Consider the following 25136-nt stretch of genomic DNA (forward strand, 5'->3'; position numbering starts at 1 on the left):
TTTTTGTTTTGAATTTTATTTGGCAAAGCAGCATTGCATAAACTGTTCAATGATTAGGACATAGCTTACACAGTATTTGTTATACAGTTTTAAATTCAGGTACATCAAATTTGCAAACAATACTCTACTATAAACCTCTAAGTTATTCTACAAGTAAAAGGGAGAAAACTATGTCAGTTATGTCCATCTTGAACAGCAGTGTATTCAACAAGAGCTGTCACTTCTGATGTCTTGAAGTTTATATACACGATATCTGATTTTTAAAGGGAAGAAAGCAGCTGATTGTATATACTACATGCTAGTCTATGACACCACGCTGAAAGCTTTGAAGAACTTCATCTCATTTTAGTAGCATTTAGAAGACAGCTGAACACAGGAACCATATAGTGTGCATGTAGTGTCAGAAAGTGCAGATAAGCGGTTTGATGGACGAACACTGGAGCTGAAAGAAGTGTTCAGAACGTTTCCCAATCCAAAATAAAGAAGATAACAAATTGCAGGTCTGTCTGGCTTTCTGCAGACATATTTCACTTCTTTAAACAGGTGAAAATAAGGGCATGTTGAAAAGAAACATTTGCCCAAATTTAAACTTTCCATCAGTTCATTATCAAACTTGCATTAACTTCTACAAAATAAAAAACACCACACTTTTCCATGCTGATAACAGTGTAACAAAGTCCAAAACAAGCTGCAATGCTGTTGGTTTTGAAAAGCTTTTAAGAATTGGAGATGAGCAGTCCACTGTTAACACTATGTTTGGGTCAGATGATGTAGCTTTTACATTTCATCCCTGCAAAAAGAGGACAAAAATTACAAGTTTAACTCCTCAAAATTAAACTCATTCTCAGATACTGCAGCAAAATTGCATAAGCCTGTTAAGGTACTTAAGCCAAAAGAAGGGTCAAGAACATCAAACTAGTAGTGCACATAAATCAAAGCAAAGATACCTCCTATGCTTCCGTCAATGTCATTTAAAATACCATTAGCTGTAAAATCACAAGTCTACCTTTTTACTGAAGAAGAGAATGCCTTCACTCTCTGTAAACCATATACTGTAGATTCATTTGCCATTATAGTCCAGTTATTCTTGGAACCTGCACCAAAGGCTGCAAAATGTGAAACCTAAGTTCAAAATTAGACTTCACAGTGTTGATAACAGGCTCCCCTGTTCTGTCCAGAGGAATGCAGACCACCCTGGGGCAAACAAGGCATTGAGTTTGTGAGATCCTTGTGGAGAGTGGCAGGAGGATATATGTAGCTGAGAAACAGCAAGCAAGGAAAGGCTTAAACTCTTCAACTACTCCTGCTGCTTTTCATTGCCTCTTAATGCTAATTTGTTTTTTTGAAAAGGAAACAGGGTCTGCATCTGCACTTGAAGTCTAGTTGGCCCGCAATATGGTAGACTTAAATCTGAGGAGTTCAGTTCAAGTCATGGACTTGCCGAGGGGGTTTGAACTAGTTACTTTGCTTCAGCTATAGTTCCCTATCCACAAACCAGAAAGAACAGAGCCTTTGATTCCACTGTTATAAGGATGAGGCATGGACCAAAGCAGTAGCCAATCACAGAGCAATACAAATTATAAAATACTGCTTGTTTTTCAGAACATCTTTCTCAACTGATTTTAACTGATCCAGGACTAAATAGTACCTATACCACTGAAAGACCTGAAGCCAAGGACAAAGATTCAGAGTGGAATAGATGTGGGTAGTTTCTTCTATATCAATAGTGATTATACAAATACAGTATTCAAGTATCTTTCTAACAGGCAAAGTAAAAGCGTACATAAATGTCAGAAACCATATACACGACTTCATACTACTGCTACTCTATCAACTCTTTGGAGTGCCCCCCCCAAACAAGGAGCTTGACCCACCTCCACATGCCTCCCCCTTGCTGTCATTAGCATATTCTGTTATGTTAATTTCAGAAAACAACTCGCCCACCATATGCTCAGCCCCTTCTGTGCCCCCATTTTTTCTGGTGCAGTCACTGGTTGTGGGGGGAAATACAATCCAAGAAAAAGCCATGCAATGATTTGGGGTGTAAAGCAGAGCAAAGGAGCAGCAGCAAGGACATCTGAGGTGGAATTGTGTCTTGTGGTCATGGTCTTCTGGAGACTTGCATTTTTGTGGCTTAAGAACTTTTGCAGCAGAAGCACAACCCTGATATGATTTCCTCATGATTATATTTGTGGTCGTTCAAACTGAAACCTTTTAGAATTTTACATACATTCAAATAAACGGATGTACATTTTAGTTTGTGAGCTCATTCTGAAATACAATTACTTTGATGAGCAGTATTTAAATAGACTGATTTATGCAATCACCTTGTGATGTCAGCTATATCTATCACCACAACAGAGTGCTGTAAAAAGTAAGGCTTGGGAAAAGAAAGCAGTTATGTGAACTGGCCCCAATCCACAACGAAGTGTCCAATGTGCAAATAACTAGACACATGGCTTGATCCCTACAGGTAGGGAGATACTGGAGATTAATTGAAATGTAAGCATAAAACCTACTGACCAGCTTACTCACTCTGCAATTTCTTCACTGCACTAGCTGTTAGCTTGTATCTCGGGAGTGCTAGCTGACATTTTTGTAAACTGAATCTTCTTCCAGTTGCTCTGATGTTTCTAAATTCTTTAAGCAATATCTGTATTAATGACTGTTGCAACACCTTCATGATCTTCAGTAGGCTTCATTCAGATCTGTCAATATTTATAACCAATTTCCAAATGGCGGTTCTGTTTGAGGCACTTCAGTCAGTTTTCAAATAATAAGCTCAAAAGTGTTTAGCTTTAATGGAGATTTTAATGAAAAGAAGACCTTCCTATTTTATGACACACTACACCATATCTCCTTAATCTATCTATTACATAAAAACAGAAAATATACCTATCTGGCTTCCAAACAGCAACGCAGGGGTGAAGGTTTCTGCTTCTACCCAGGACGTTACAAGGACATAACCAAATATGCAACCTTCACTGAGTGGGAGAATGTGAATACCATGCATCTGTTGCCAGCAGTTTTTTGAGGCTAATAGGGCTATCCACAGCCTATACTAGCTGTGTAGAGCTATCTCTCCATTATCAGCAAAAAACCCCAAACACTATTTTGGTGAAAATGGGAAATTGCACACTAACCTAGAGGTATCTGTTGCTTGTCATAGGCTCGGTTTTTTTAGTAGCAGTAATAAGTTATAAGGCTGTACTAAATCTACTTTGGAAGCAAAGGCTATCCATCAATAAAATATTAATACAGAATTTAAACAAATAGGAAATATTAATTTGCTCAGCAGAATCTAGGTGTCTGAATATGAAACAAGCTTTCTGTAGCAGCTTTTGGTCAGCAGCAATTCATTCATGAAGTTATCGGTATGCTACGCAGTAGCTCAATACTGTTCTCACAAAACAGTGGGCCTTCCATTGAAGGCAGAAAAGCAAAATTAATTAGTTTATTTTTGCACAGACATTTCTACAGCTGTAAAGTGTCTAGAAATGTGACATTTTTATTAAATGTCAAAGTAAAACTTTATAGATTTGGAGAGCTAATCAGGCATGTGTTTGTCTCATCAACAAAGACAGTTCACAAGCATTTCTATCTAGCCAGCAGTGAAGGACTGCTGGCTTATTCATATGCATGCTAATGATAGGCACCCTTTTAGCACTGACTACTCTGTTATGTGTGCCCTAAACTACAAAGCTATCCACAAACCCTGACAGCTCCCCGAGTTAAAAATCTCTGAGACCTGGTAGCTTGTTGAAAATGAACAGTTTGTCAGCTTGAAGAAAATATGACAAACATTATCACACATCCAATACCATCTTCTTTTAAAATAGCAAATGTAAAGTATTTGGCTTGGGTTGCTTTTGATCAACTATAGTGAACTTGTCTTAAAGCTAAACAACTAACATGTAAAAATATCCGTAATTAGATTGCTTGCTCTAAAGGTTTCTGAGCAATGTTTAACTTTTGAAAACTGGGAAATCCCTTTCCTTTATAGAAGTCAGGCAGACACTTGCAGTGTGAAACACAGTCTGATCTATTGCACCTTGCATATAATGCATACTTATCAAAATCTAACCCAAGACAGCAATAAGAACTTTGTATTTTGGGAATACTTTAGTCTCAAAATGTAGGTAATATTTTTAGCTTATACTAGAGAACCTCAAGAAGACACAAGTTACAATGAAAAATGAAATAAACGCAATTGATGCAATGGTATTTTCCCCAGCATTTAATGAGACACACAAAAACTTGCATGTGGTGATGTAACAATGCAAGAGGTTGCTTTTGGTGGTACAGTCAAGCAGAAAGCAGGGAGCAAAAACAGCCTTGGCAAGCTATGTCTTAAGAATCAAGATTCAAGACCCTTTCACCTTGTATGTGTAAGTGTGTGGAAGAAGAAAGTTGAACAGAAAATCACTTCCACCTGGACCACTGCTTCTCCTTATCTGTTAAAGGCACATATATCACTCCCATCAGAGGCTTCATTTTGACACTGCCGTCTTCTAGCTTATCGTACTGTTCCAGCATCTGGTTTCCTCCAGCAGGTCCAACAGGTAATATTAACCTTCCACCAGGCTTTAATTGATCTATAAGCTATAAATTAAAAAAAAAAGTTAATTATTCACAGCAAGTGTACTCCTAAGCAGTGTTAGTTATACTCAAAGCAGACCCATTGAAATTAATGGAAATTACTAATTTAGGTCCATTAATTTTAATGGGCCTGCTCTTGAGTCTTAATTACTTAGTTGGATACAACTCTAAGATCCCTACCTTGTACAATGTAAAATAACAAAGAATACTGTAGTATACTCCTTTGATGGTAAGAGCTTTTAGGCCTAATGGTCTGAGACACAGCTCACAGTTCTAGCCCTTCCCCCTGAAAAATTGCTGGAAGCTAAGTTCTGGAAACAGGTAAAAGGAGAGGGGATAGTTTGGAATGCCCCAGTCTTTATTTGCCTTGACAAAATTAAAATGGATTTGGGCCTGCACTGTGCAAAGCTTTTCATTTCCAAACCACCAGCACTCCCAATTCCAAAAAACATCAACATCACCTATTGGTATACCAAATCAAATCCCACTGTTGGAATGTGTTTCATTTAATGAAATCTAATTAAAAAGCCCATCATTTAAAGCAGGTATAAGCATCCAATTAATCATTTCAATTAATAAAGAAAAATCATAGCAAACAATATGTACCATATATATGCATAAATCACTTACTGCTTGGGGAACAACTGGTGCAGCAGCTCCTACATGAATAGCATCATATGGAGCTTCTTCAGAATATCCCAACCTTCCATCTCCCACTACAAGGGGGGGAAAGATATATACAAGGATGAGGAACAGCTGACTTAATATTGTCCTCAGCTTATTCAAGACACTGAACTCATAGATGAAATCTTAACTAAGTTTATGAGTTTATGTGGAACCAGCAAAAAAAGGTTGAAATAAAAAATAGCCATAATTAGCCTCCTAAATTTTAATCAGATTCCCAACTGAAATTTCTACTGGGAATGAACGACCTGGGTTCCAGGGAATTAGTCCCAAAAGCAGTAGTTCACTAAATGCAGCCAGATGTGGACACAACAAAAGGCAGCTGTATATGAGGATTGGAAAGGGCTCCTAGTGATTTCTGCTCTTGTGCAACTGCAGTGCCATAAAGAGGAAACACTTTTACAGAGTGGACCCACAAATGAAACCCAGTTTGAAAGGCTATGACTCCCTGTGCCAACGCTAAACTTCTTAGATCGGATCCCATGACCTGGTCACTAGGCACAGTAGCTTGCAAAAGATTACAGACCTAAGCACATGTAACTGCAAATGAAGTTATTAGTGGGCTTGGAAGGTTTTTGTTTAAAAAACCCCATCAAAAAGTAAACATAAAAATTAAATAAAATTATATAAGTTGGATAGTAAACCTAACTATTCTAGTTGTTTATATTTCATAGAAAACCTACTACAAAGAGTAAGACCCTGCATTGAACAAGCATATTCCTATACCTATTTTTTACTGTTAATATACTCCAGTACTTACCAATCAGTTTCACTCTTCCTGAAGATAACAATAGGGGATCGTCCTTTTTAACATTATTTATTGAGTCATCTACCAACTCTTTGATATGATCAATTCCTACAACTTGTCCTTTGGGACCAACCTGAAACAAAACAAGTTTATTTTGGTATGGAATGTACTATGTATGCATTCAGTTTCTTACTTTTACTTTCAATTGAAGTTATAAGCAAAAGGCTACAGGAGATGAAGGATAAAACCTAATACGGGTTTTTCCTATTATCTGTCTATCTGTTTCTCTTCCCCCAGTTTCACCACATCCATTTTGCCTTAGAATGTTTGGCATACAAGTTTCTTCTAATAAAGTTATTGCCATAAATACTTTAGAGTTTCTCATGGTCCATACTTACGAAGTCATTTCCCAATATTTTTTTTCATATTAATATGTTGTAATTAACATTCCAAGAAGATATGAATATTTTAAGGCCTCAAACCAGTGCTGCATGTTAGCAGTTTTACTATGAAATACATGAATAGCAACTTATATTGTTATGTACAGAACTTTTTAAAAAACATTCTATTGGCATTTGAAATGTAATAGAATATAATCTGTTCAGCACTACTATTGACTGCTGATTCACCTAAGCAGGATTACACAGGTGACAAGGCAACTTTTTAAAAGTTCAGGGTTTCTTAAGATATACTGAGATGATGGAAAGAAGCCACTAGCTGGAAAAAGAATACTGAACTAGATGGACCTTGGCAGTTCTTATTTTCTTACAAGATTATGGGAAAGAAATATGGTGGGTTTTTTAAAAAAATAAGAGTGTGTTCCATGTTGCAAGTTGATGTTAAAAGAAGAATGCAGAGTCTGGAGTCTACTTCTATATTAATGGCATGTCATACACATCGCACACTCTGCAAAAGAAAATAGAAACAGAAAATCCTGCACACCCCTGCTTGCTTTCTTACATGATCAGTAAGAAAAATCACTGAGGAAGGTATTGAAGTGGGGATGTGAAACATTTTGCAGCATGAATGCCTCATGAGCAACCTTCTGGGGAACCTGCATGCTGATGGTCAATGGGCCAGAGGCAACAAGTCAGCAGAGCAATGGATGCAATTCTTACATTTGTACAGTAAGCTTTATTCCAGCCACATACAAGTCAAATGCTTCTACACATCTCTGCATCTTCTACCCAGGCAGACAAGAGGCATTTTCACAATGCATATTCCAGCAAGGTAAAAGCACTTAAGGAGGGTGCAGAGCAGGGCCAGTGAGGTCTGAGGATGGGCTTCACTGGGGGAGAGTCCCAAGAGCCAGACATAGAGGTCTGGAGGGATCCCTTAGCCCTGAGGATCCCTAGCCCTGTTTTAAAGCATCCTTTTTCTGGTTATAATTACTAAGCATTACACAGGAACTTGCCCCAGAATGGAGTACTTCCATACTTCATAGGCTGTTATTTCTTCAAAATATTCAATCCAACTATTAAAGGTAAGGTAAAGGTACCCCTGCCCGTACGGGCCAGTCTTGACAGACTCTAGGGTTGTGCGCCCATCTCACTTAAGAGGCCGGGGGCCAGTGCTGTCCGGAGACACTTCTGGGTCACGTGGCCAGCGTGACAAAGCCGCATCTGGCGAGCCAGCGCAGCACACGGAAACACCGTTTACCTTCCCGCCAGTAAGCGGTCCCTATTTATCTACTTGCACCCGGAGGTGCTTTCAAACTGCTAGGTTGGCAGGCGCTGGGACCGAGCAACGGGAGCGCACCCCGCCACGGGGATTCGAACCGCCAATCTTTCGATCGGCAAGCCCTAGGCGCTGAGGCTTTTAGGTGGCATTAAATACAAAAAACAAAAATATGAGCTGATTTGAGCTAGTATTGCTTCATGTTCTTTATGAGCTGGACTTTATTGAAACAGTAAGGCATTGGTGTAAAGATACCCCAAAGACCTATCCTTCTAAAAGTATAAAATAATATCAGAATCAAGTGCTTGCAATTCTCTTGTAAAGACATAAAAAATAAAGCATTTTGTAATGCACACAGAAACCTAACAAGAGTCATATATTTATCGTAAGTGGTTAAGAATTGTCCTCTCACCATTCGTGCAAAGCATGCAGAAAGAATTCCACTTCCAGATCCTACATCAAGGGCTTTGGCTCCTTCATGTAATTGTTCATATAGGAGTTCTAGAGCATATGCATGCTGACCAAAGGAAAAAAGGAAAAGATGTTGGTATTTTACTTTTGGTTTCGCCCAATGTACAATGCTATGATTTTATGTTCTTTCATAAAGAATTCAAACTATGCAATTCCCTACAGAGAATCCAGTAACTGAACTCAATCAAGCTGTTATAGATATCAAACAATTTCACAATTTAAGAGCTGCAGTTTCAAACCACATAAAGATAAGTATGTCAACTGTCAATTTGTAAATGTAAAAAGATCCCCAAACCCTTTAGCTACCCAAATTTGATTTCAGAATTGTCCATTTACACAATAACAATTCAGAGGATCAAGCCCAGGATACACAGAAATACGTTACTAAATGAAAAATAGCTTTTAGGACCCCCAAAGGTTATCTGACAAGAACCCATGAGCTTAATATTTTTTATTAAGTTTTGTATTTTTCTCTATAAACCCTAATAAAATCTATTGAGCTTACAGAATGAGCCTAGACACAGAAAGACAGAAAAGCATTCAAAAGAAACTTGTGCCAGGCAGACTGTGAATCTATCAATCAAGTCTACTATTGACAGCAACTATGATATGGAATGTTAACGGGTGTCACAGTTGGAAGCCAAGCCCACCCACAAAGAAAAACATAGAATCATAGAGTTGGAAGAGACCACAAGGGCCATCGAGTCCAACCCCCTGCCAAGCAGGAAACACCATCAGAGCACTCCTGACATATGGTTGTCAAGCCTCTGCTTAAAGACCTCCAAAGAAGGAGACTCAACCACACTCCTTGGCAGAAAATTCCACTGTCGAACAGCTCTTACTGTCAGGAAGTTCTTCCTAATGTTTAGGAACATGAGGGAGAGAAAAAAACCTACCTTCTCAAACCACTAACAACTAACAGTATCCTTAAAAAGGGTTGAAACAAAAAAAAAATCCTTCCAGTACCACCTTAGAGGCCAACTACATTTGTCATTAGTATGAGCTTTCATGTGCATGCACACTTCTTCTTCAGATACACTGAAACTGTTTCAGTTTCAGTGTATCTATGGCAGACCAACACGGCTACCTACCCGTAACATAAAAAGGGTGTGGGGGATAAGCATTAGGGTTCCCCCTGCCATGTACTACACTGGGGTGTGTCATCAGGGTAGAAAAAGGAAAATGAAAGTTTAGTTGTTAAACGAGGCAGGCTGACAGTATATAAATATAACGCTTACCATGTGTGGAGCACTGATTGTTGCTTGAAATCCTATAAAACATTTAAAGAATGATATGAGTAACAAAACAGCTCACTTATCAAAATGTTCAACATCAGCACCTTTGCTAGCCAACAAATGAAGACTTAGATATATCATTTCTGAAGTATTATAATGACAAAGAAACAGTTTCCAAGAGCAAATCATTGCTACAACAGCAGCCAATTAATTGTGGAGTTATCTTGACTACCAAGATGGCATTTGCAACACTTCTGGAACAGTTCATCTTTAGTTCAACACAACAAGCCCTTAGGAAAATAAAGCTTTTAGTCATCGTTAAAGACTTTGAATACATAATTTTCATACCTATTGATTGAGGAGAATCCATATATGGGTTGCATTTTGCATAGTGGCAGCGGTCTGTTGCAAGCATTACTTCAAATACTTTATCTGACTTGATTATTCCATTTTCTGGAAGAAAGGCAAATCAAAATATAAGGGAATATTATTCCACAATACCATTATACTGAAACTACAAAATAAAATGTACCACAGTCTTCAGAAAAAAACACAAGTGGTCAGTCAATTGATGTAATGCTCAGTTGTAAAAGTTTATAGGAGAGAAATTTTCAAGCATCAAACAGTAATGCAAATGTCTGCTATGAATCCAGGAAGGATTGAGTTAATTACTGAAACAATACAGTATATTTATTACAAAAGAGATTATAAAAAAGAGATTACTTTCTTATAGCAAAATGTTTTGGCTTTTCCCTTCTTCAGCGGCTCTGAAGTGAACCAACTCGCATCGGGGAACTTCAGGAAGATGCTACTTTAAAATATAGCCTACAGCAATGATATACATTATGCCCATGTTAGTTTATCTGCAAATTATGGAAGCTGAAATTCATCACTTCAACATTACTATGAAAACCCACTGTCAAAATAAATTAGGAGTTGGACTACGAGTCTTCTGGACTGCGTAGTGCTGATGTTATTGTTACAGTCAGCTATTTAAGGGTTCAGAGTGGGGAAAGCGCTTTATCCTATCCCTGCCAGTCCCTTTGTTATTCTAGAGATGGCCTGGGTGTAAGTGCTTCCAGATAAAACCTGAATTTTGGGGTGGGCCAAATATTAGTCTTGCCTGTTTGGACAAATTCCTCATCTAGGACTTTGGCCTGTGATTGACTGTTTCTGGATTGATCCCCCCTTGCTAAGGTTATGTGCCACATTTCCTAAGTTCTTCTTTAGCAGAGCAGCTAAGCACATAGAGCACTGAAATACAGGCAGGAATGGGACTGCAGCAGAGAACACATGTAACCAAAATTCAGCTATACTTGTTCTAACACAGCAAAGAATAGACCACTGCAGCTCTTTGAGTTATATAAAGCCTGGAAAATCCAATGTGTATCAACACATCTGAGTCTCTTCAGTTCCACACTCTGAAAAATGTGCCACAGTTTTCAGAAAGAAAATATGTGAACTCTAGATGGGGCTTTACCCTGAGAGTGTATCTTCTAATCTTATTTCAGCATAGTTGTCAATGAGGAAAAATTGAATTAACATCCACAATGTACAATCCAGTTCCTGCCTGCCTTGATTACTGATTTAGTGGCTGGGCTATGGTACCTTTGTTGACAAGCATTATATCAGCACATGTTTAGCCCTGAGACCAAGTCATGCTGGTTCCCACCCCCTCAATAAGTGTGTTGTTTTATTTATTTTTTGGTCAACCAGTTCCTAACCTCCCATTTTTTAGAAGAACAAATGAGAAAAGCTTCAGAGTACATCTGCAACAGCATAAAAATAGATTTACAACTAAATACGATAACCGTGTTTCATTATTAGAATACAGTACCTCTATGATCCCTATTCCTTAAAATATTGCTTTAGCAATATTTGCTTCTTGGTCCAGCTTCCTTACCTCACTTTAAACTAATTAAGGCTTGTCCCTGTTTCTGTGGATTGCAGAACTATATTCTTGCAGAAGAAATAATTATGCAACATCTGAGATAATAAAAACTGCCTTATTCCAGGTTGGACTATTTGTCCACCTAGTCCAGTTCTGTCTACTTTGATTGGCAGCTCCAGAGTCTCAGGCAGATGTCTTTCTCATCTGCTACCTGACCCGCTTAACAGGTGGTGCCAGGTCTTGAACTGGGAACCTTTTGTGTGAAATAATGCGCTCAGGTACTGAACTATGGTCTCTTCCCAACTATGTCGTAAAATAAGAACTACACTACTGTATTGTGGTTCAGCAATAGTACAAGTTATAGATAAACATGAGAAGAGAGTTCAAGAAACTATGAATTGTTTAATAATCTTCAAACCCATAATATGTTCAACTTTGCTGTGAGAATGAACAAAATAGTCATAGGCAAGGGGGTTGGAACACCAATACATTTCACTTTGAAAAACAGTTTTTTTTAAATCTGGAAATGACTAGAAGATAACAAGGGGGAAGGGGAGAAAAATAACAGTCTGATAACTAACATTTCACCCCAGATGTGGAGCACTATCTACTAGTAAAAAAATTCTTTCTTTTTTTAGAGAGTTCCTGAAAAACAAGTTCAAAAACACATACTAGTAGCTGCAACAGTAAACAGAGCTTTGTAAGAGCCTAGATCATTTTTTTCCTAGACTTCAAACTAGAATGATTTTAAGGGTGAATTTTGAAAGTAAATGTGCTCTTTGACATAGTGATTGGTTAGCTTCTTGATCAGAAGATTTAAAAACGACAATTGAGCATGATTTTACAGGGGAAGAATCAGGTTCTAAAATATTTAGTCATGCTCATTAATTTCAATGAGTTCCCTAATACCTAGCTGAATACCACCCTATCTGTGTCACATTTCTGGATATTTACTATTTCATTTTATCACATTTCTATCATTTTTAGGGCTGTGAAAATCATTCTGAAATTGTCATCCAAAATTTGCAAAGCAGCACTAGAATTTATGTAACATTTCCAAGGTTTTTAAGTACTAAGAGTCATATTCATTATTTAGTAGCAGAATTCAAACTACATCATGCTGTTGTCCTGCCTGCAAGCACCATACATATTTATGTTGCAAAAGGTTCTGAAACAAATCTGCAGCTTATTTAAGTCCCTGCTCACACCCCTACCTTATTAATAAACTATGATGTAGCTTTTAACTCTTCATCCCTACAACATCAAGAATAAGAGAGGGGCGTAGGGAGAGAAATAACACAAGCCCACCTTCCCTACACTATTCTCAGGAAACGCTATTGCTTTGCTAGACAGTATCATTGATTTTCCAGTGATGGGTTGGTGGAGGAAGCCATATGTTCTTAACAGAGAAATGTTTTTAAATATTTGGCAGGTCAGGCAGAAAAGATTAACTTCAGCATACCTTCTCTTTTTAGTTAAATTTAAATTCCTTAAGTTAAATCTTTCTGGTGTTGTCTTTGACTCCTGTTCTGCAGTTAATTATTATTTTTGTATATTTATTGACCTAGATCCTTTTGGCTACCTACGCATATTTTTCTACAAAGGATAAGTATAAAATACTGGAAATAGATAAATAAGAAACAAAATAAAATGAGTGTTATGGACATACACAGTCATAAAATATAACTATGCATGTGCTGTTGAAGTCAGAATGTTGCAAAGTTATGTTTCCTTTACAGAAGTACACTCAAATAAATAAATAAATAAATAAATAAATAGATAAATAAATAGATAAATGCCACCCATCAGGCTGGGTTTCCCCAGCCACTCTGGGCGGCTTCCAACAAAATATAAAAAATACAATAAATCATCAAACATTAAAAACTTCCCTAAACAGGGCTGCCTTCAGATGTCTTCTAAAAGTCAGATAGTTGTTTATTTCCTTGACATCTGATGAAAGGGCATTCCATAGGGCGGGCACCACTACCGAGTAGGCCCTCTGCCTGGTTCCCTGGAACTTCGCTTCTCGCAGTGAGGGAACCACCAGAAAGCCATTGGAGCTGGACCTCAGTGAATGATGGGGGTGGAGACGCTCCTCAGGTATACTGGGCTAAGGCCGTTTAGGGCTTTAAAGGTCAGCACCAACACTTTGAAATGTGCTCGGAAAAGTACTGGAACCCAATGTAGGTCTTTCAGGACGGGTGTTATGTGGTCTTGGCAGTCTAATTCCTCTGTTGTCAGAGGCATAAAAAAAGCCACATGCCCAAATTATTTATGGTAAACAACTGCTTACTATTAGATTCTAATGGATTATTGAATATTCCTTTATTTGATATGTTGTGACTTTTTTACATTATATCAGATTGTTACTATTAATATTTGATGTTCTTTGTGTTTTTATATGTGTTGGAAGCCGCCCAGAGTGGCTGGGGTAACCCAGCCAGATGGGCGGGGAATAAATAAATAAAAATTATCAGTATTATTTCGCAAGTAGAGACTGACACATACTAAAACTGCCTCCAAAATTTAAAAGCTGCTGTCCTATAATGAGTTTATAGACATATATAACAGGAAAAGTATTAAGATACAATGTAATATAAAACAAATCTCAAAAAAATTCCAACTGTTTTTCACTCTGCTCTTTAAATCACTTGCTACATTCCCAAATACGACAAACAGGATACTAAAGCTATTTGCTTAGTTGCAATACGAAAACAGGAACAGACAGCAAGAGCTGCTGCAAATGATTTTTGACTAAGACCTATAAATCTTTTCCAACCAGCTTCTCCTGTAAAATACTTCATGGAACAGGAATGGGAATTCTTACTTTCGAGATCTGCTGCTCATTTATTTGGGTGCTTTTTGTACAAATCCATATAATTTAGTAATAGCCCCAAATGCTTTAATAAACAAAAATCACAACTCCATCAAACAAATGACATCACTAATTTATATTTCTGGTATCACTACCGCAGATTGTCATATGTTGTGGGATTACTTTCGATTTATGCAGCCTGGTGATGTTGACAAGGCACCTGCTGCTCTGTGCCCAACCATGGCTCCTTCTTGGCTTATTAAATCTAGCAGAGGGGTGTGACTGGCTGGACTGAGGGCATGGTTAACACTTCATAGTGTGAGGAGGTGATCCCTGACTTGAAAGAAACAACACCCACTCCTAAAGAAATCAACCCTGTGCCAGAATTCACCATGAAGTTGATACAGTAAGTGCCACACTTTTAACATTGGGGGGTGGGGAGGTGCCAGTAAGCATTTATGGATGCTGTTTATCTACTGATTCCAATCTGGGTTTAGGCCTGGCCATGTGACCAAATCTGCCTTGGCTGCCCTGATAAATCACTTTTACTGAGAATGGGACAAGAGGAATAAGTCCTTCCTTTGCTACCATTAACCATGCTATCCTCCTAAATAGCTTACGGGGGGTTGCAATTTTACCTACAGGACCAGAAGGACCAGGAGTCCAGAAGGTAAGACTAGGGAACTGGTTTTTGGTCCCATGACAGTGCCACAGGGTGTTATACTATCACCAGTGTTGTTTAATATCTATATGAAGCTGCTAGGAATGGTCATTAGGACATTTCAAGCAAGGTGCTGATAATAATTTATTGTATGGCTTTCCCACCCCTCAAAAGATGGTCTCAGGGTAAGAAAAAGCATATAAAAAGACTATTAGAACACCCAGCTCTATTTCTCAATAAAATCTGAAACAGGAGAGGCTGCACAAGTGGCGGCCTAGTGCCTGGATGCAATGGTAGGCTGGATGAGGACAAATAAACAGAACTTTGATCCAAGCAAGGCTGAGGCTCTGAGGGTGAGTGGTTCCTGTGTCGCAGAAATGGGCCAGTTGCCTCCAAGGATGGGAGTTACACTTGCTCAGAAGTTGCAGGTACATGGTCTGGAGTTATTCTTGGACCCAGCTCTCACTAACTAGGCTCAGGTGATCTCCGTAGCTAGGAGCACCTTCCACCAGCTTCAGCCATTCCTCAACTAGGATAGCTTGCCCAAAGAAACCCAGGGAATTAGTAATTCTGAAAGTGGATTACTAAAGTATGATATATACAGGGCTTCCCTTGCGATTACTAAAGTATGATATATACAGGGCTTCCCTTGCGATTGCTCTGAAAGATGCAGTCAGAGCAGAATGCTATAGCATTATCACTGACAGGAGTGAGAACCTATTAGCATATTACACTGCAACTCAAAGAACTGCGCTAGCTGCTGATTTGCTATCAGGCCAAGTTCAAGGCATATAAAGCCCGTAACAGCTTGGGAGCAGTTTGTCTCTGGGGTCATCTAGCCCCTTATGTGCCTACTTCCACAGCTTCAATGCACAAAACTTGCACTGAACAAACACCTTCATTATGTTGCTTTAGACGCTGACTAAAAACTTTGTTTCAGCAAGCCTACCCGGCCATGTAAACAAGTTATGCGTACCTGCTTTTAAATTTTGTTGAATTGTATATTGATATCTGTTTTGTGTGCACCAATAAGTGACATTTTTTTTATAAGGCTGTTAATCAATTATTGTAAATAAATAAGAACAACAAATTATCCATTTCATTCAACTTTCTCATTATGGGATTCGCATTTGCAGCACACATTAACATGGGTGGTGGCTCCCAGGCAAACAAAGGTGTTAACAGCTGAACCGATGAGAAGCACCCCAAGAGACTCACTAGACGGTTGCATAATGACTGAGGGGAGAGCGAAAGAGCAGCTGCCACACTATCCAAGGGACATTTTAGATTTAGATGGTTTCATTCTTCTCTGCAGTCACATGAACCTGAAACCTAACTTTGCCTTTAACGACTTGAAAAACCTGGAACTTTCCGGCTTTTGTGAGCTATGCATCGGTTGTTTACCTGTGGGTAGGAAACTACATTAACACATGCCTGCTGCAGTAGGTAACCCGCATGTTTATTTATTTTATATTAAAAGGGCGTTTGGCAGGTCCGATGCGGGATGCTCACAGCTGAGAGCCGGCCGTTTAGCTGCCTTCCCCCTTAAGACGCGGGAAGCGGAAACGGAACCGGGAGAGAGAGAGAGGCACCTCTACGACGACTGCCGGGCCCAGCGGCGGAGCTGGGTGGACAGCCGAGGCTGCTGCTTCCCCGCTTGCGAAACAGCGGAGGAACCCAGCCCTGCTCTATTCCAGTAGTGGCGACAGCAGCCACCGCCCTCAAGCAAGCTCCCGCCGCACCGAGACACACCCGCTCGACTGCGGGGACTCTCTCTTCTCTCCCCCCCCCCTCGCGGTGCTCGCGACCTCCCACCCGCCCACGTCTCCAGCAGCCGCCAGGAGCGAAGGCCGTTGGCGAAGGCACCCCAGCGCGCGCTTCTGAGGGCCGACAACTAACGGTCACTCCCTAGCGACGGGGTTCGCGCGCGCTTGCTTGTGTATGTGTGGTACATGAATGGACTGCGCGCGCCCTGGCCCCTCCTTCTGCCTCCTCCTCCTCCCACCCCCTTCCTTGGCCACCGGCCCCGGCGCGCACACCACACAGACGCACTCACTGCGGAGGTTGTGGATGAGCTCGGAGTGACTGGCGCCTCCTGACTTCCAGGCCATAGCTAGACAGACTCTGCGGAGCAGGTAGAGAGCCGCCTTCAGTGCCGCGACTGCGCACAGCAGTTTCCCCAGGAAGGACACAACCTCCAGCGCCGACACTGGCGCCGCCTCCTTCCCTCCCGCAGCAGCAGCTGCCGCCGCCGCTGCCGCCGCCTCGCGTCCGCCGGAGGGAGGGGCTGCTCCCCCGCCCCCCCGCGCGCTCGACATTCTGAACGGGCGCCGCCGCCGGGCAACCGCGGCTGGTGTGCGCAGGCGCAGTACATGGAATAAAGGGGAGCGGGCCGGGAAGGGGGGAACCTCTTGGTGATGAGCGGAGGGGCGGGGTAGGAGGCTGGGTTCTTGGGGTTGGGGAGGACGCCGAGGGGCTTCGTAGCCGAGGTTGTGGGAAGCTGGCTGCTCCTTTAAACGGAAGCATGTGACTGGTTCTCCTGTCGGGCTATAAATAACCGTGGCATGGCCCATAAGGCACATTTGCAGTTTTATTTGCAGTGCAATGTGGGTAGGCTTTTGAGGCAGAGCTCAGTTTTAGGGGGTGAAAAGTCTCGCAGCGTCGCCGGCAGGGAGCAAAGCGCAACATACGCGCCTGGCTGGACGCAAAACGCTTTCTGTCGTGTGGTGGCGGCGGCGGCACATAGGACATACAGTACAGTATATGTAATGGGGCCACATGATTTTTATGTATCAAGAAAAAAGATTCATAGCCCACCAATCCCAGCACTGGGTACAACATAGAGAAAATCCTAACAAAACAAAAAAAAGTGACATACAAAAACAACAGAAAGAAACAACAGAAAGGGGCTACAAGGATGTTGCCCACTAAAACGATAGGGCTGGGGAATGTTTGTGGAATTGCTGATGGATTGGTGTGTGCTCAGCTGGGAGGGACAACACATCCAATGAGAAAATGCACTACAAAAATGGCAAACAAGCCCTCAACACCCCTGAAAACAGCCAGTGCCCACTAAGTTGTGACTGCGATGCCAGGTATGCCCACATGCTGCCCACCCATGGAGGGAGCCAATGAACTCTCAGCAAGATAGGTGTATCTACAGCACACACCATTGCATCACCATACGTACAACACCCATGGCGATGCCACTCTGCCCCCACTCTTATCAGTCCAAGCGGCACAGCCAAAACTGACCCCTACTGCCAGTTCTGAAGCATCCCTCCAGGCAGGGATCTGAATCCTTTTATGCTCCTCACAACCATTGTTTTGGAGCATAACCCACCAAGGACAGGAAGGGGAGCACACACAACACAGCACTCACTTAGCTCCCCAGGCAGGGCACACCTAAAGTACAGTGGTACCTCGGGTTACGTACTTAATTCGTTCCGGAGGTCCGTTCTTAACCTGAAACTGTTCTTAACCTGAAGCACCACTTTAGCTAATGGGGCCTCCCTCTGCCGCTGCGCCACCGGAGCACAATTTCTCTTCTCATCCTGAAGCAAAGTTCTTAACCCGAAGTACTATTTCTGGGTTAGTGGAGTCTGTAACCTGAAGCATCTGTAACCTCAAGCGTGTGTAACCCGAGGTACCACTGTATGCACATAGCACTTATAGGTTAAAGTTATAAGGCCCACCCAAAGAGGAAGAGGCAGTCTTGTTAAACAGCCAAGTCAAGGAGAGGGTCAAGAATGCTGTTCCATCTAACCTGTGAGGAGAATGAGGGAAACATGCTTCTTTAATTAATTTATTGGTAATTGCTCACACATCCTCAACTCTGCCTAGATTTGGATGAGGAAGAATCCCAGAATCTGCAGTTTATGTACCTGAGAGGGAGAATTACTTTAAAAAGAGCCATTTACTGTTCATTGCACACTTGAGATAAATAAATATTTTATTATGGCAGCACTGTTCTTCAGAACTCCCTGCCTATAGGCAAACTTCTTTGTTGTACTGTGTGCAATGTCTGCTAAAAATGTTATTTTTTGTATATATTTGTTTTTAAGAAGGTTGATTTTTATATTATGATAAATATAATTATATTATGCCTACTTTTGTTGTGTTGATTTTACCAGTATTTTCCTATGAATATTTAATATTACCTTAAATAAACTGCTTAGAGGGCAGAACTTTGGAACAGAAGTTCAAGGCCCCACTCAGGGCTGAATTACCACATTTTGAAGTAACAAAATAATACACACTGCCTTCTAAAGAGGGTACCCTCCATAATACTTTTAAGTCCAGAGTCTAAAATTACCTAACTACACCACTTGAAATCATGTAGTTTTTATAGAGGCTAGAGTAGCTGCCAAGAAGCTATCCAATATGTATGCTATACTATTTTTCAGTCCTTTTCTATGCAGAGCTAAGTACCCATCAGCCATTATAATTTTTGAAAATAAATAATAACCAATAACTCCTGGCCCAGTTTGAGTTTACAGCCACAAACCCTATGTATAGTTATCTGAGAATAAACCTCATTGAACACAGTGAGACATATGACTGAGCAAGTAAGATCTGGGGGCATGGATGCGATGCTATTGAGATTGTCACATGAAATCAAGTGCTGTTTTTGTCTTGCACAAAAATGAATCCTCCAAACCAAACACATTTCGTTCTCTTTTGCTGATGCAGTACTAACACTCATATTTTACTTACGTATATACAGTACACACTTCTTTCTCCCAGAACTGAGCAAACATCCGTCAACCCATACAAATACCACTATCATCCCATAATTTTGAAGCGACATATCAGGAAAACCATGACGTAGTTTATGAAGTATCAAGGTCTAGCTTTAGAAATTGTAGAAGAAACAAGGAAGGAGCTTTACAGTCCTATGAATACTGTACTCTTCAGCTAATTCCACTGACGGGGAGTTCAATGAGGCTTATTCCATAGGAACTGTGTTTCGAATGACACTGCATAGCATGATCCCTTGCATGTTTACTCAAAAGTAAAAGCCACTCTGTTCACTAGAATTTCCTAATAGGTGTGTTTACAGTTGCCGCTGTAGCACACATGGGTGTAGCCAGGGGGGACAGCTGCCCCCCCCATAAGTAAATAAATAAAAATACTTAACTAAAAGTAGAAATTGCAGAGATTTTGAGAGATTTTTCCGAGAACTTGGGGTGAAAAGAAAGTAATTTAAAACATTTTATTCCAAATCTGCTAGACAGTTGATGACAGGTGGGTGTCCTGTCCCTGCCCTAACATAAATCCTGGCTAAACCCATAGTAGCACATAATGGGATGGTGGCCAAGAAGGATTGCAGGGAGCCAAGCCATCCCTCGTGCCATTGGGTCCCTCGTCTTTATTAGGGTGCTCAGTATTGACATATATCACGAGATGTGGGGCATCACCACCACGTCCTGGGAAAAACCGACATGGAAGGAACGTCTGGAGATGCTTTACATCCCACCTCAGCGTTTCCTCCAATTCTAGCTATTAGAAAACGAAAGGAAAAGCCAAAGATAGAGCATCCCGCGTAACTCCCCCCAGTAATCTCGGGAACCTAACGCCTCCTTGAGAGAGAGAGCAGCGCAGTCCTGACAGGCTTTTGTCCCGCTTCCTTCGCCGTCTCCCGTGACGTGTGTCAGCCAATCAAGAGGGCGCATTTGAAAGCCGGCGGAGGTAAGAGAGACGCGGCGGGTTCTCCCCGCTTAAGCATGGAGGATGTGGTCGCCAAGTACGTGTCCCAGAAAGTTAGTAAGGCCCGCTGGCGACCCGTGTCTGCCGGTGCCCTGCAACCTCCCGAAGTCTTCGCTACCGGCTCGTGGGATAACGAGGTAACGCGGTTTTCCACCCGGTCACCCCTTTCCACCCCGCCCCTCTCTCCTGTGGCCTCAGGGTGAGCTGCCTTGGAAAGGGGGGTGCAGCACTCTCCCCCCCCCCCGTCTTCGGTGCTTTCCGTTCCTACGTGCACGTTTTCCGTGTCTGAATCTCGGGGGTGGAGCTGTATTCGCTTAGACTCAGAGGTCCGTCGAAGCCCCAGACCCCATATTTTTTATTTAGTTTATTCAACTTGTAGTAGTAGTTACAATTTAACTGGGCGGTTTTTGTGTTTTGTGTGATTCTGCCTGTTCTTATTTAACTGTTGAGCTCCCCGAGCCAGTGAGAATGTTAGGATAATAATAATAATAATAATAATAATAATAATAATAATTTATACCCCGCCCATCTGGCTAGGTTTCCCTAGAAAATGAACTCTTCCCCCCCTTTCCCTCTCTTTTTTTATAAAAAAAAATGAACGATTAAAACAACTACTAGCCATTTGTAATTAAGGTGTGGGGTGGCTTAGAAATAACTGACATATACTAATAATCATTTCATTCTGCTTTGGAAGTGTAATTTAATAGCTTTCTCTCTATTTGCTCCCTCTCCTCACTAATGCAATAAGGTAAATTATGTGATCACTGAAAGCTTTTGTACAAAATTATAGAAACCTGGTAAGCTGTCTATTGACAGTTCAGTAGGTACTACGTATGTAAAAAAGAAAATCCAGCAGTTTTGTGTTTCCATTCTTTTTACCTCTATGTGGTGTGCACAATATATAGTGTTTTGTATCTACCTTTTAACTTTATATATTTGTTGATGATAGTATGGTATTTGGGACACTTTTTTAGCTTGGCAAGAAAAATGAAAATGTAGCTGAAGTAGGTTGCTATCCAAGTTTGGTTTTTCTTATACTGGTACAAGAGCTTGCTTTTCTTGTAATCCTACAGGAAAATAAGATTTCAATATGGTCTGTTGGAGACTTTGGAAGTTTAACCCCAAATGGAGAATACCATGGAGAACCACATCTGCTATGTGATATTGAACACAGTGGTGATGTTATGGATATGGAGGTAAAAGTGCTATAAAAATAGCTCTTAATGACATTTAATTTCCATGTTAAGAAAGTTTAAGGTGTTGCAGTTATACCAGTAAGAAAGGGAGTTGCTAACCTCTACAGTTGGGGAAATTAAATATGGGACACTGATACAATTTGCTTATCAAATCTTGTGTAAATACAGATTTGTGTGTTAACATGTTTGAGGATTTCTTCTCCCCTTAGTTTTTGGATCAGGAGAGAATTGTGACTGCTTCATCCACTGGAAGTGTGACCATATTCAGACATCATCAAAATAATCAGGTAAATAGTATTCACTTTCAGCTACTATGACAGTTGCTCTGCATGTCTGAAATAAACAAGTGTGAAGCTGTTAAATATAAATGACAGCTAAAAAACTCTAGTAGAAGTGGTTAGTTATTTCTCTTGCACTTAGTTGACTAAAGTGTAATTGTGTGGTCCCTAGGCAGCTTTAGGAACATTTTATGAGAACTATACCCATACAACTCGTCAGGTTTGTGTTGATGTATATTAGCTGAGTATACATTAATGTTGACAAAACCTTCATTGTGGAATAGTCTGCAGTTCTAATCACCATTAATCATAGTGAGACGTGCTTCTTAGTACTGCTGCATATGATTGTGCTGTTAATATAAAGCTCAATATACAAAAGAAAACAGTGAAACATTTCTGCTTCATTAGAACACTTATAATGTAGTCCTATATTAAATGCCCCCCCCCCAGTTGTGTCTGGGACTTCATCAAAGGCTACACTCCAACTATCAGCAGTTATGGAACTGTTGAAGCAAGGGCCAGTCTCTGTCACTGGCCAGAAGAATAAGGGGCATTGGGTACTTGTGTATTTTTAATGCGTTATAAGCTGTCTGAGAGATTATTTGACCTAAAGGTAGTGTATAAATAAACAATGGATGGGATTCAGCTAAGTCATTAAATGACATGCAATGGGACCTTCCCTCCCTCCCGCACACCCCCTAAATCTGTTCTCTCGGGTTGGAATTCCTGGAACATATTTAGGAGGTGTGCAGGCAGAAGAAACTGGAAACCCGTTTGCATGAGCGGACCTCACTCCCTGTGTATATACCCCACCCACCGCTATGTTGAATTCCATCCATAATTATTTGCCCTTGTCCTTGAACATCTGCTGATAACTTACCATTTGATTTGCTGTGTGTAATCAGTCTTTCAGATTAAATGCAAAACCATTCCTGCAGAATGGTTTGATGGGATATGTCTGGCAATCTGATTTCCTTGGAGTTGGTTACTCATTATAAATAACTGCAAAGCACTGACCTGAAATGTTGTAAATCAGGGTGGGGAACCTTTTTCAACCCAGGGGCTGCATTCCCTCATAGCCAGCTTTCTGGGGCCACATGCCAATGGGTTCAAAATGAAAGTAAGTGTGACCAGAATGGACAAGGCCAGAGCTGATGGTGTGGCCAACAAACATAAATCTGCTGATGCTGTCTGAGTGTATGGGGGGGGGGGCTCATTTAGTTTCACTGCATACAGGTGGTGTAGTGACAATAAAGGTTTATTTTTATTATTATACACATATTCATTCTCTCCTGTCTTCTTGCTGCACTGAGGCTTTGAAAAACAGTAGGCTTTTTGGAAGCTATCTGTGACAAGCTAATTGTGAGTGTGTACACACTGACCCAATTTGCTTGTTGTGTTAACAATTACAAATGGTTTGCCCTGAACATAGAAATTACGTCTGTTTTTCTATTCCCCTTGAAGAAGCAACATTCCACCACCCCTGGTTTAGCATCATGTCTTTTTCTCCAGAAAAATACACGATTAAGTCAAGAACTAACCTTAACTTGACATTGTGGTTTGGAGTGAAACAAACCACGATTGCCAGTTTGGATGTAACACTAAGTTAGGGATTGTGATTTGTGGCTCCTGACTGTGTTAGAAAGGAAGTGAAGTGAGAGCCATCTGCACATCTGTGGTAAACCATTAATTAAGGTTTTCATGATGCTGCCCATCCAACATATTCTAGTTACCAGGAAAGGTGGAAACAGAATACCTCTGTGTCGCTTCCTTGAAACTTGGACATGTCACTCATGCATTTGTACTTCAAACATTTTTAAAATCCTTTGGAAGATGTGGGGTATATAGGAGCAGCCAGAAATATAATATGTGTTTGCTTGCAAAACTGAAGATATATTTACTGGCAATTTATATAATACATAGATTGTTATCTTGACTTTTGAAACTTTAGTAGCTAACTTATGTAGTTGTTACTTCTGTAGCATTTTTCATTTTACCATTTTATTTACAATTCACATTTATGCAGTCTTACTGCACTCTGTAAATTGGTTTAGCCTAAGTGGTAATTTGTATAGAGCTGCCCAAAAACCTTCTATGGAGTTTTGAACTTTTATAGAGTTTTGAGCTTGAATGCGTGCATCACAGCTCTAAATTCAGATACTGTACTAACTTTTTCCACATAGGGTGGCTGTTTAATCCTCTCTTTTGTCTTTTAGACTTTGTCTTTAAACCAGAAATGGAAAAATGCACATTACTATGATGCATCTGGTGGCAGTGCATCATGCACTGGAATCATATGCAACAGCCCTGAAATTTTTACAGTTGGTGAAGATGGTAGGATAAATGTGTTTGAAGTTGACCATAAGGAAGCTAAACGTACTATAGGTAAGTAATTTTAGCTCAAGTCCTAAATATTTGTGCAACATATTGTTGTAAACTTTCCTGCTGACCTTTGCTAGCTCAGGATAAAAACGAATAAATTGTCTGGGGAGTCCTTGGAAGATCCATGAGTGCCATTTTTATGTGAACTTAATCATAGCTGTAGGGAACAAGAATATTAAGTACACTTTTAGAGCAGAGTATACACAACTATGAAACACTGGAATGTGATTTACACTGATACTGTACATCGATGGGCATGTGCAGTATTGCTTACCTTACCCTATAAACCACCAGTTCATTGAGGCTCAGGAAGACATTAAATTTTGGATGGTGCCCTTTGTCATCTGCCTTAATCTACATGCCAAGGTGTTTTGAATGTTTTTAAGCAGATGAGATAAACATTTTCCAAACTGACAGCTCTCCTGTTTGAACCGAAGTATAGCTCATGCTTTGCTATAAGTTAGTACTGCTATTAGTTCTTAAAACTCCTTCTGCACACATCCAATTTCCATAGGAATGGTATACTCTGCTGCAATGCCTGTACTTTGCTTTCTCGTTAAAAGCATTCTCTAATAAAATTATTAGGTTTTTTTAGAGCAAAGAATATTCTCAGGGACCTACAGACAGACATGTTCTGCTGTGGTTTTCATAAGAACTCATATGCGAATGCAGCAAAAGCTTCAACAGTAAGATCCTAAAGAAGCTGGTTAAAAAAGTGCTTTTGTAGTAATGGTTAGAAAAGTGAACAAGAAACAATAGCTTCAGCAAAATGGAAGCTGTAGACCAAAAC

The 25136-nt window shown here is 40.4% G+C and overlaps 2 protein-coding genes across 9 annotated transcripts in view; one reads left to right on the plus strand and one right to left on the minus strand.

The window, feature by feature from the left end:
* Positions 1-17263, minus strand: PCMT1 (protein-L-isoaspartate (D-aspartate) O-methyltransferase). Of its 8 annotated transcripts, none has more exons than XR_014509850.1 (9): positions 16838-17263; positions 9763-9867; positions 9418-9449; positions 8121-8225; positions 6044-6164; positions 5230-5315; positions 4433-4602; positions 2536-2640; positions 1-790 (listed from the first exon to the last, which is right to left on the minus strand). XR_014509850.1 is itself a non-coding variant. In XM_083435099.1 (9 exons), exons 1-9 carry the CDS (start codon positions 17097-17099, stop codon positions 762-764), a joined length of 1008 nt encoding a protein of 335 aa, XP_083291225.1. In that variant the 5' UTR covers positions 17100-17263; the 3' UTR covers positions 1-761. The 8 variants fall into 8 exon arrangements, 3 of the variants coding, with proteins under 3 accessions (XP_083291225.1, XP_083291223.1, XP_083291224.1); XR_014509851.1 differs by having other exon boundaries at positions 2524-2640; XR_014509852.1 differs by having other exon boundaries at positions 2524-2708.
* The window catches only part of NUP43 (nucleoporin 43), a 13089-nt gene continuing 4776 nt past the window's right edge, over positions 16824-25136 (plus strand). Inside the window, exons 1-5 of the mRNA XM_083435105.1 lie at positions 16824-18191; positions 18428-20627; positions 21564-21686; positions 21896-21973; positions 24181-24349. Of these exons, the coding sequence (XP_083291231.1) occupies positions 20508-20627; positions 21564-21686; positions 21896-21973; positions 24181-24349 (490 nt within the window). The 5' untranslated portion in view covers positions 16824-18191; positions 18428-20507. The remainder of the gene's footprint in view (positions 18192-18427; positions 20628-21563; positions 21687-21895; positions 21974-24180; positions 24350-25136) is intronic.

The sequence above is a fragment of the Podarcis tiliguerta genome (genome assembly GCF_965153285.1).
Source record: "Podarcis tiliguerta genome assembly, chromosome: 3".
Taxonomy (NCBI): domain Eukaryota; kingdom Metazoa; phylum Chordata; class Lepidosauria; order Squamata; family Lacertidae; genus Podarcis; species Podarcis tiliguerta.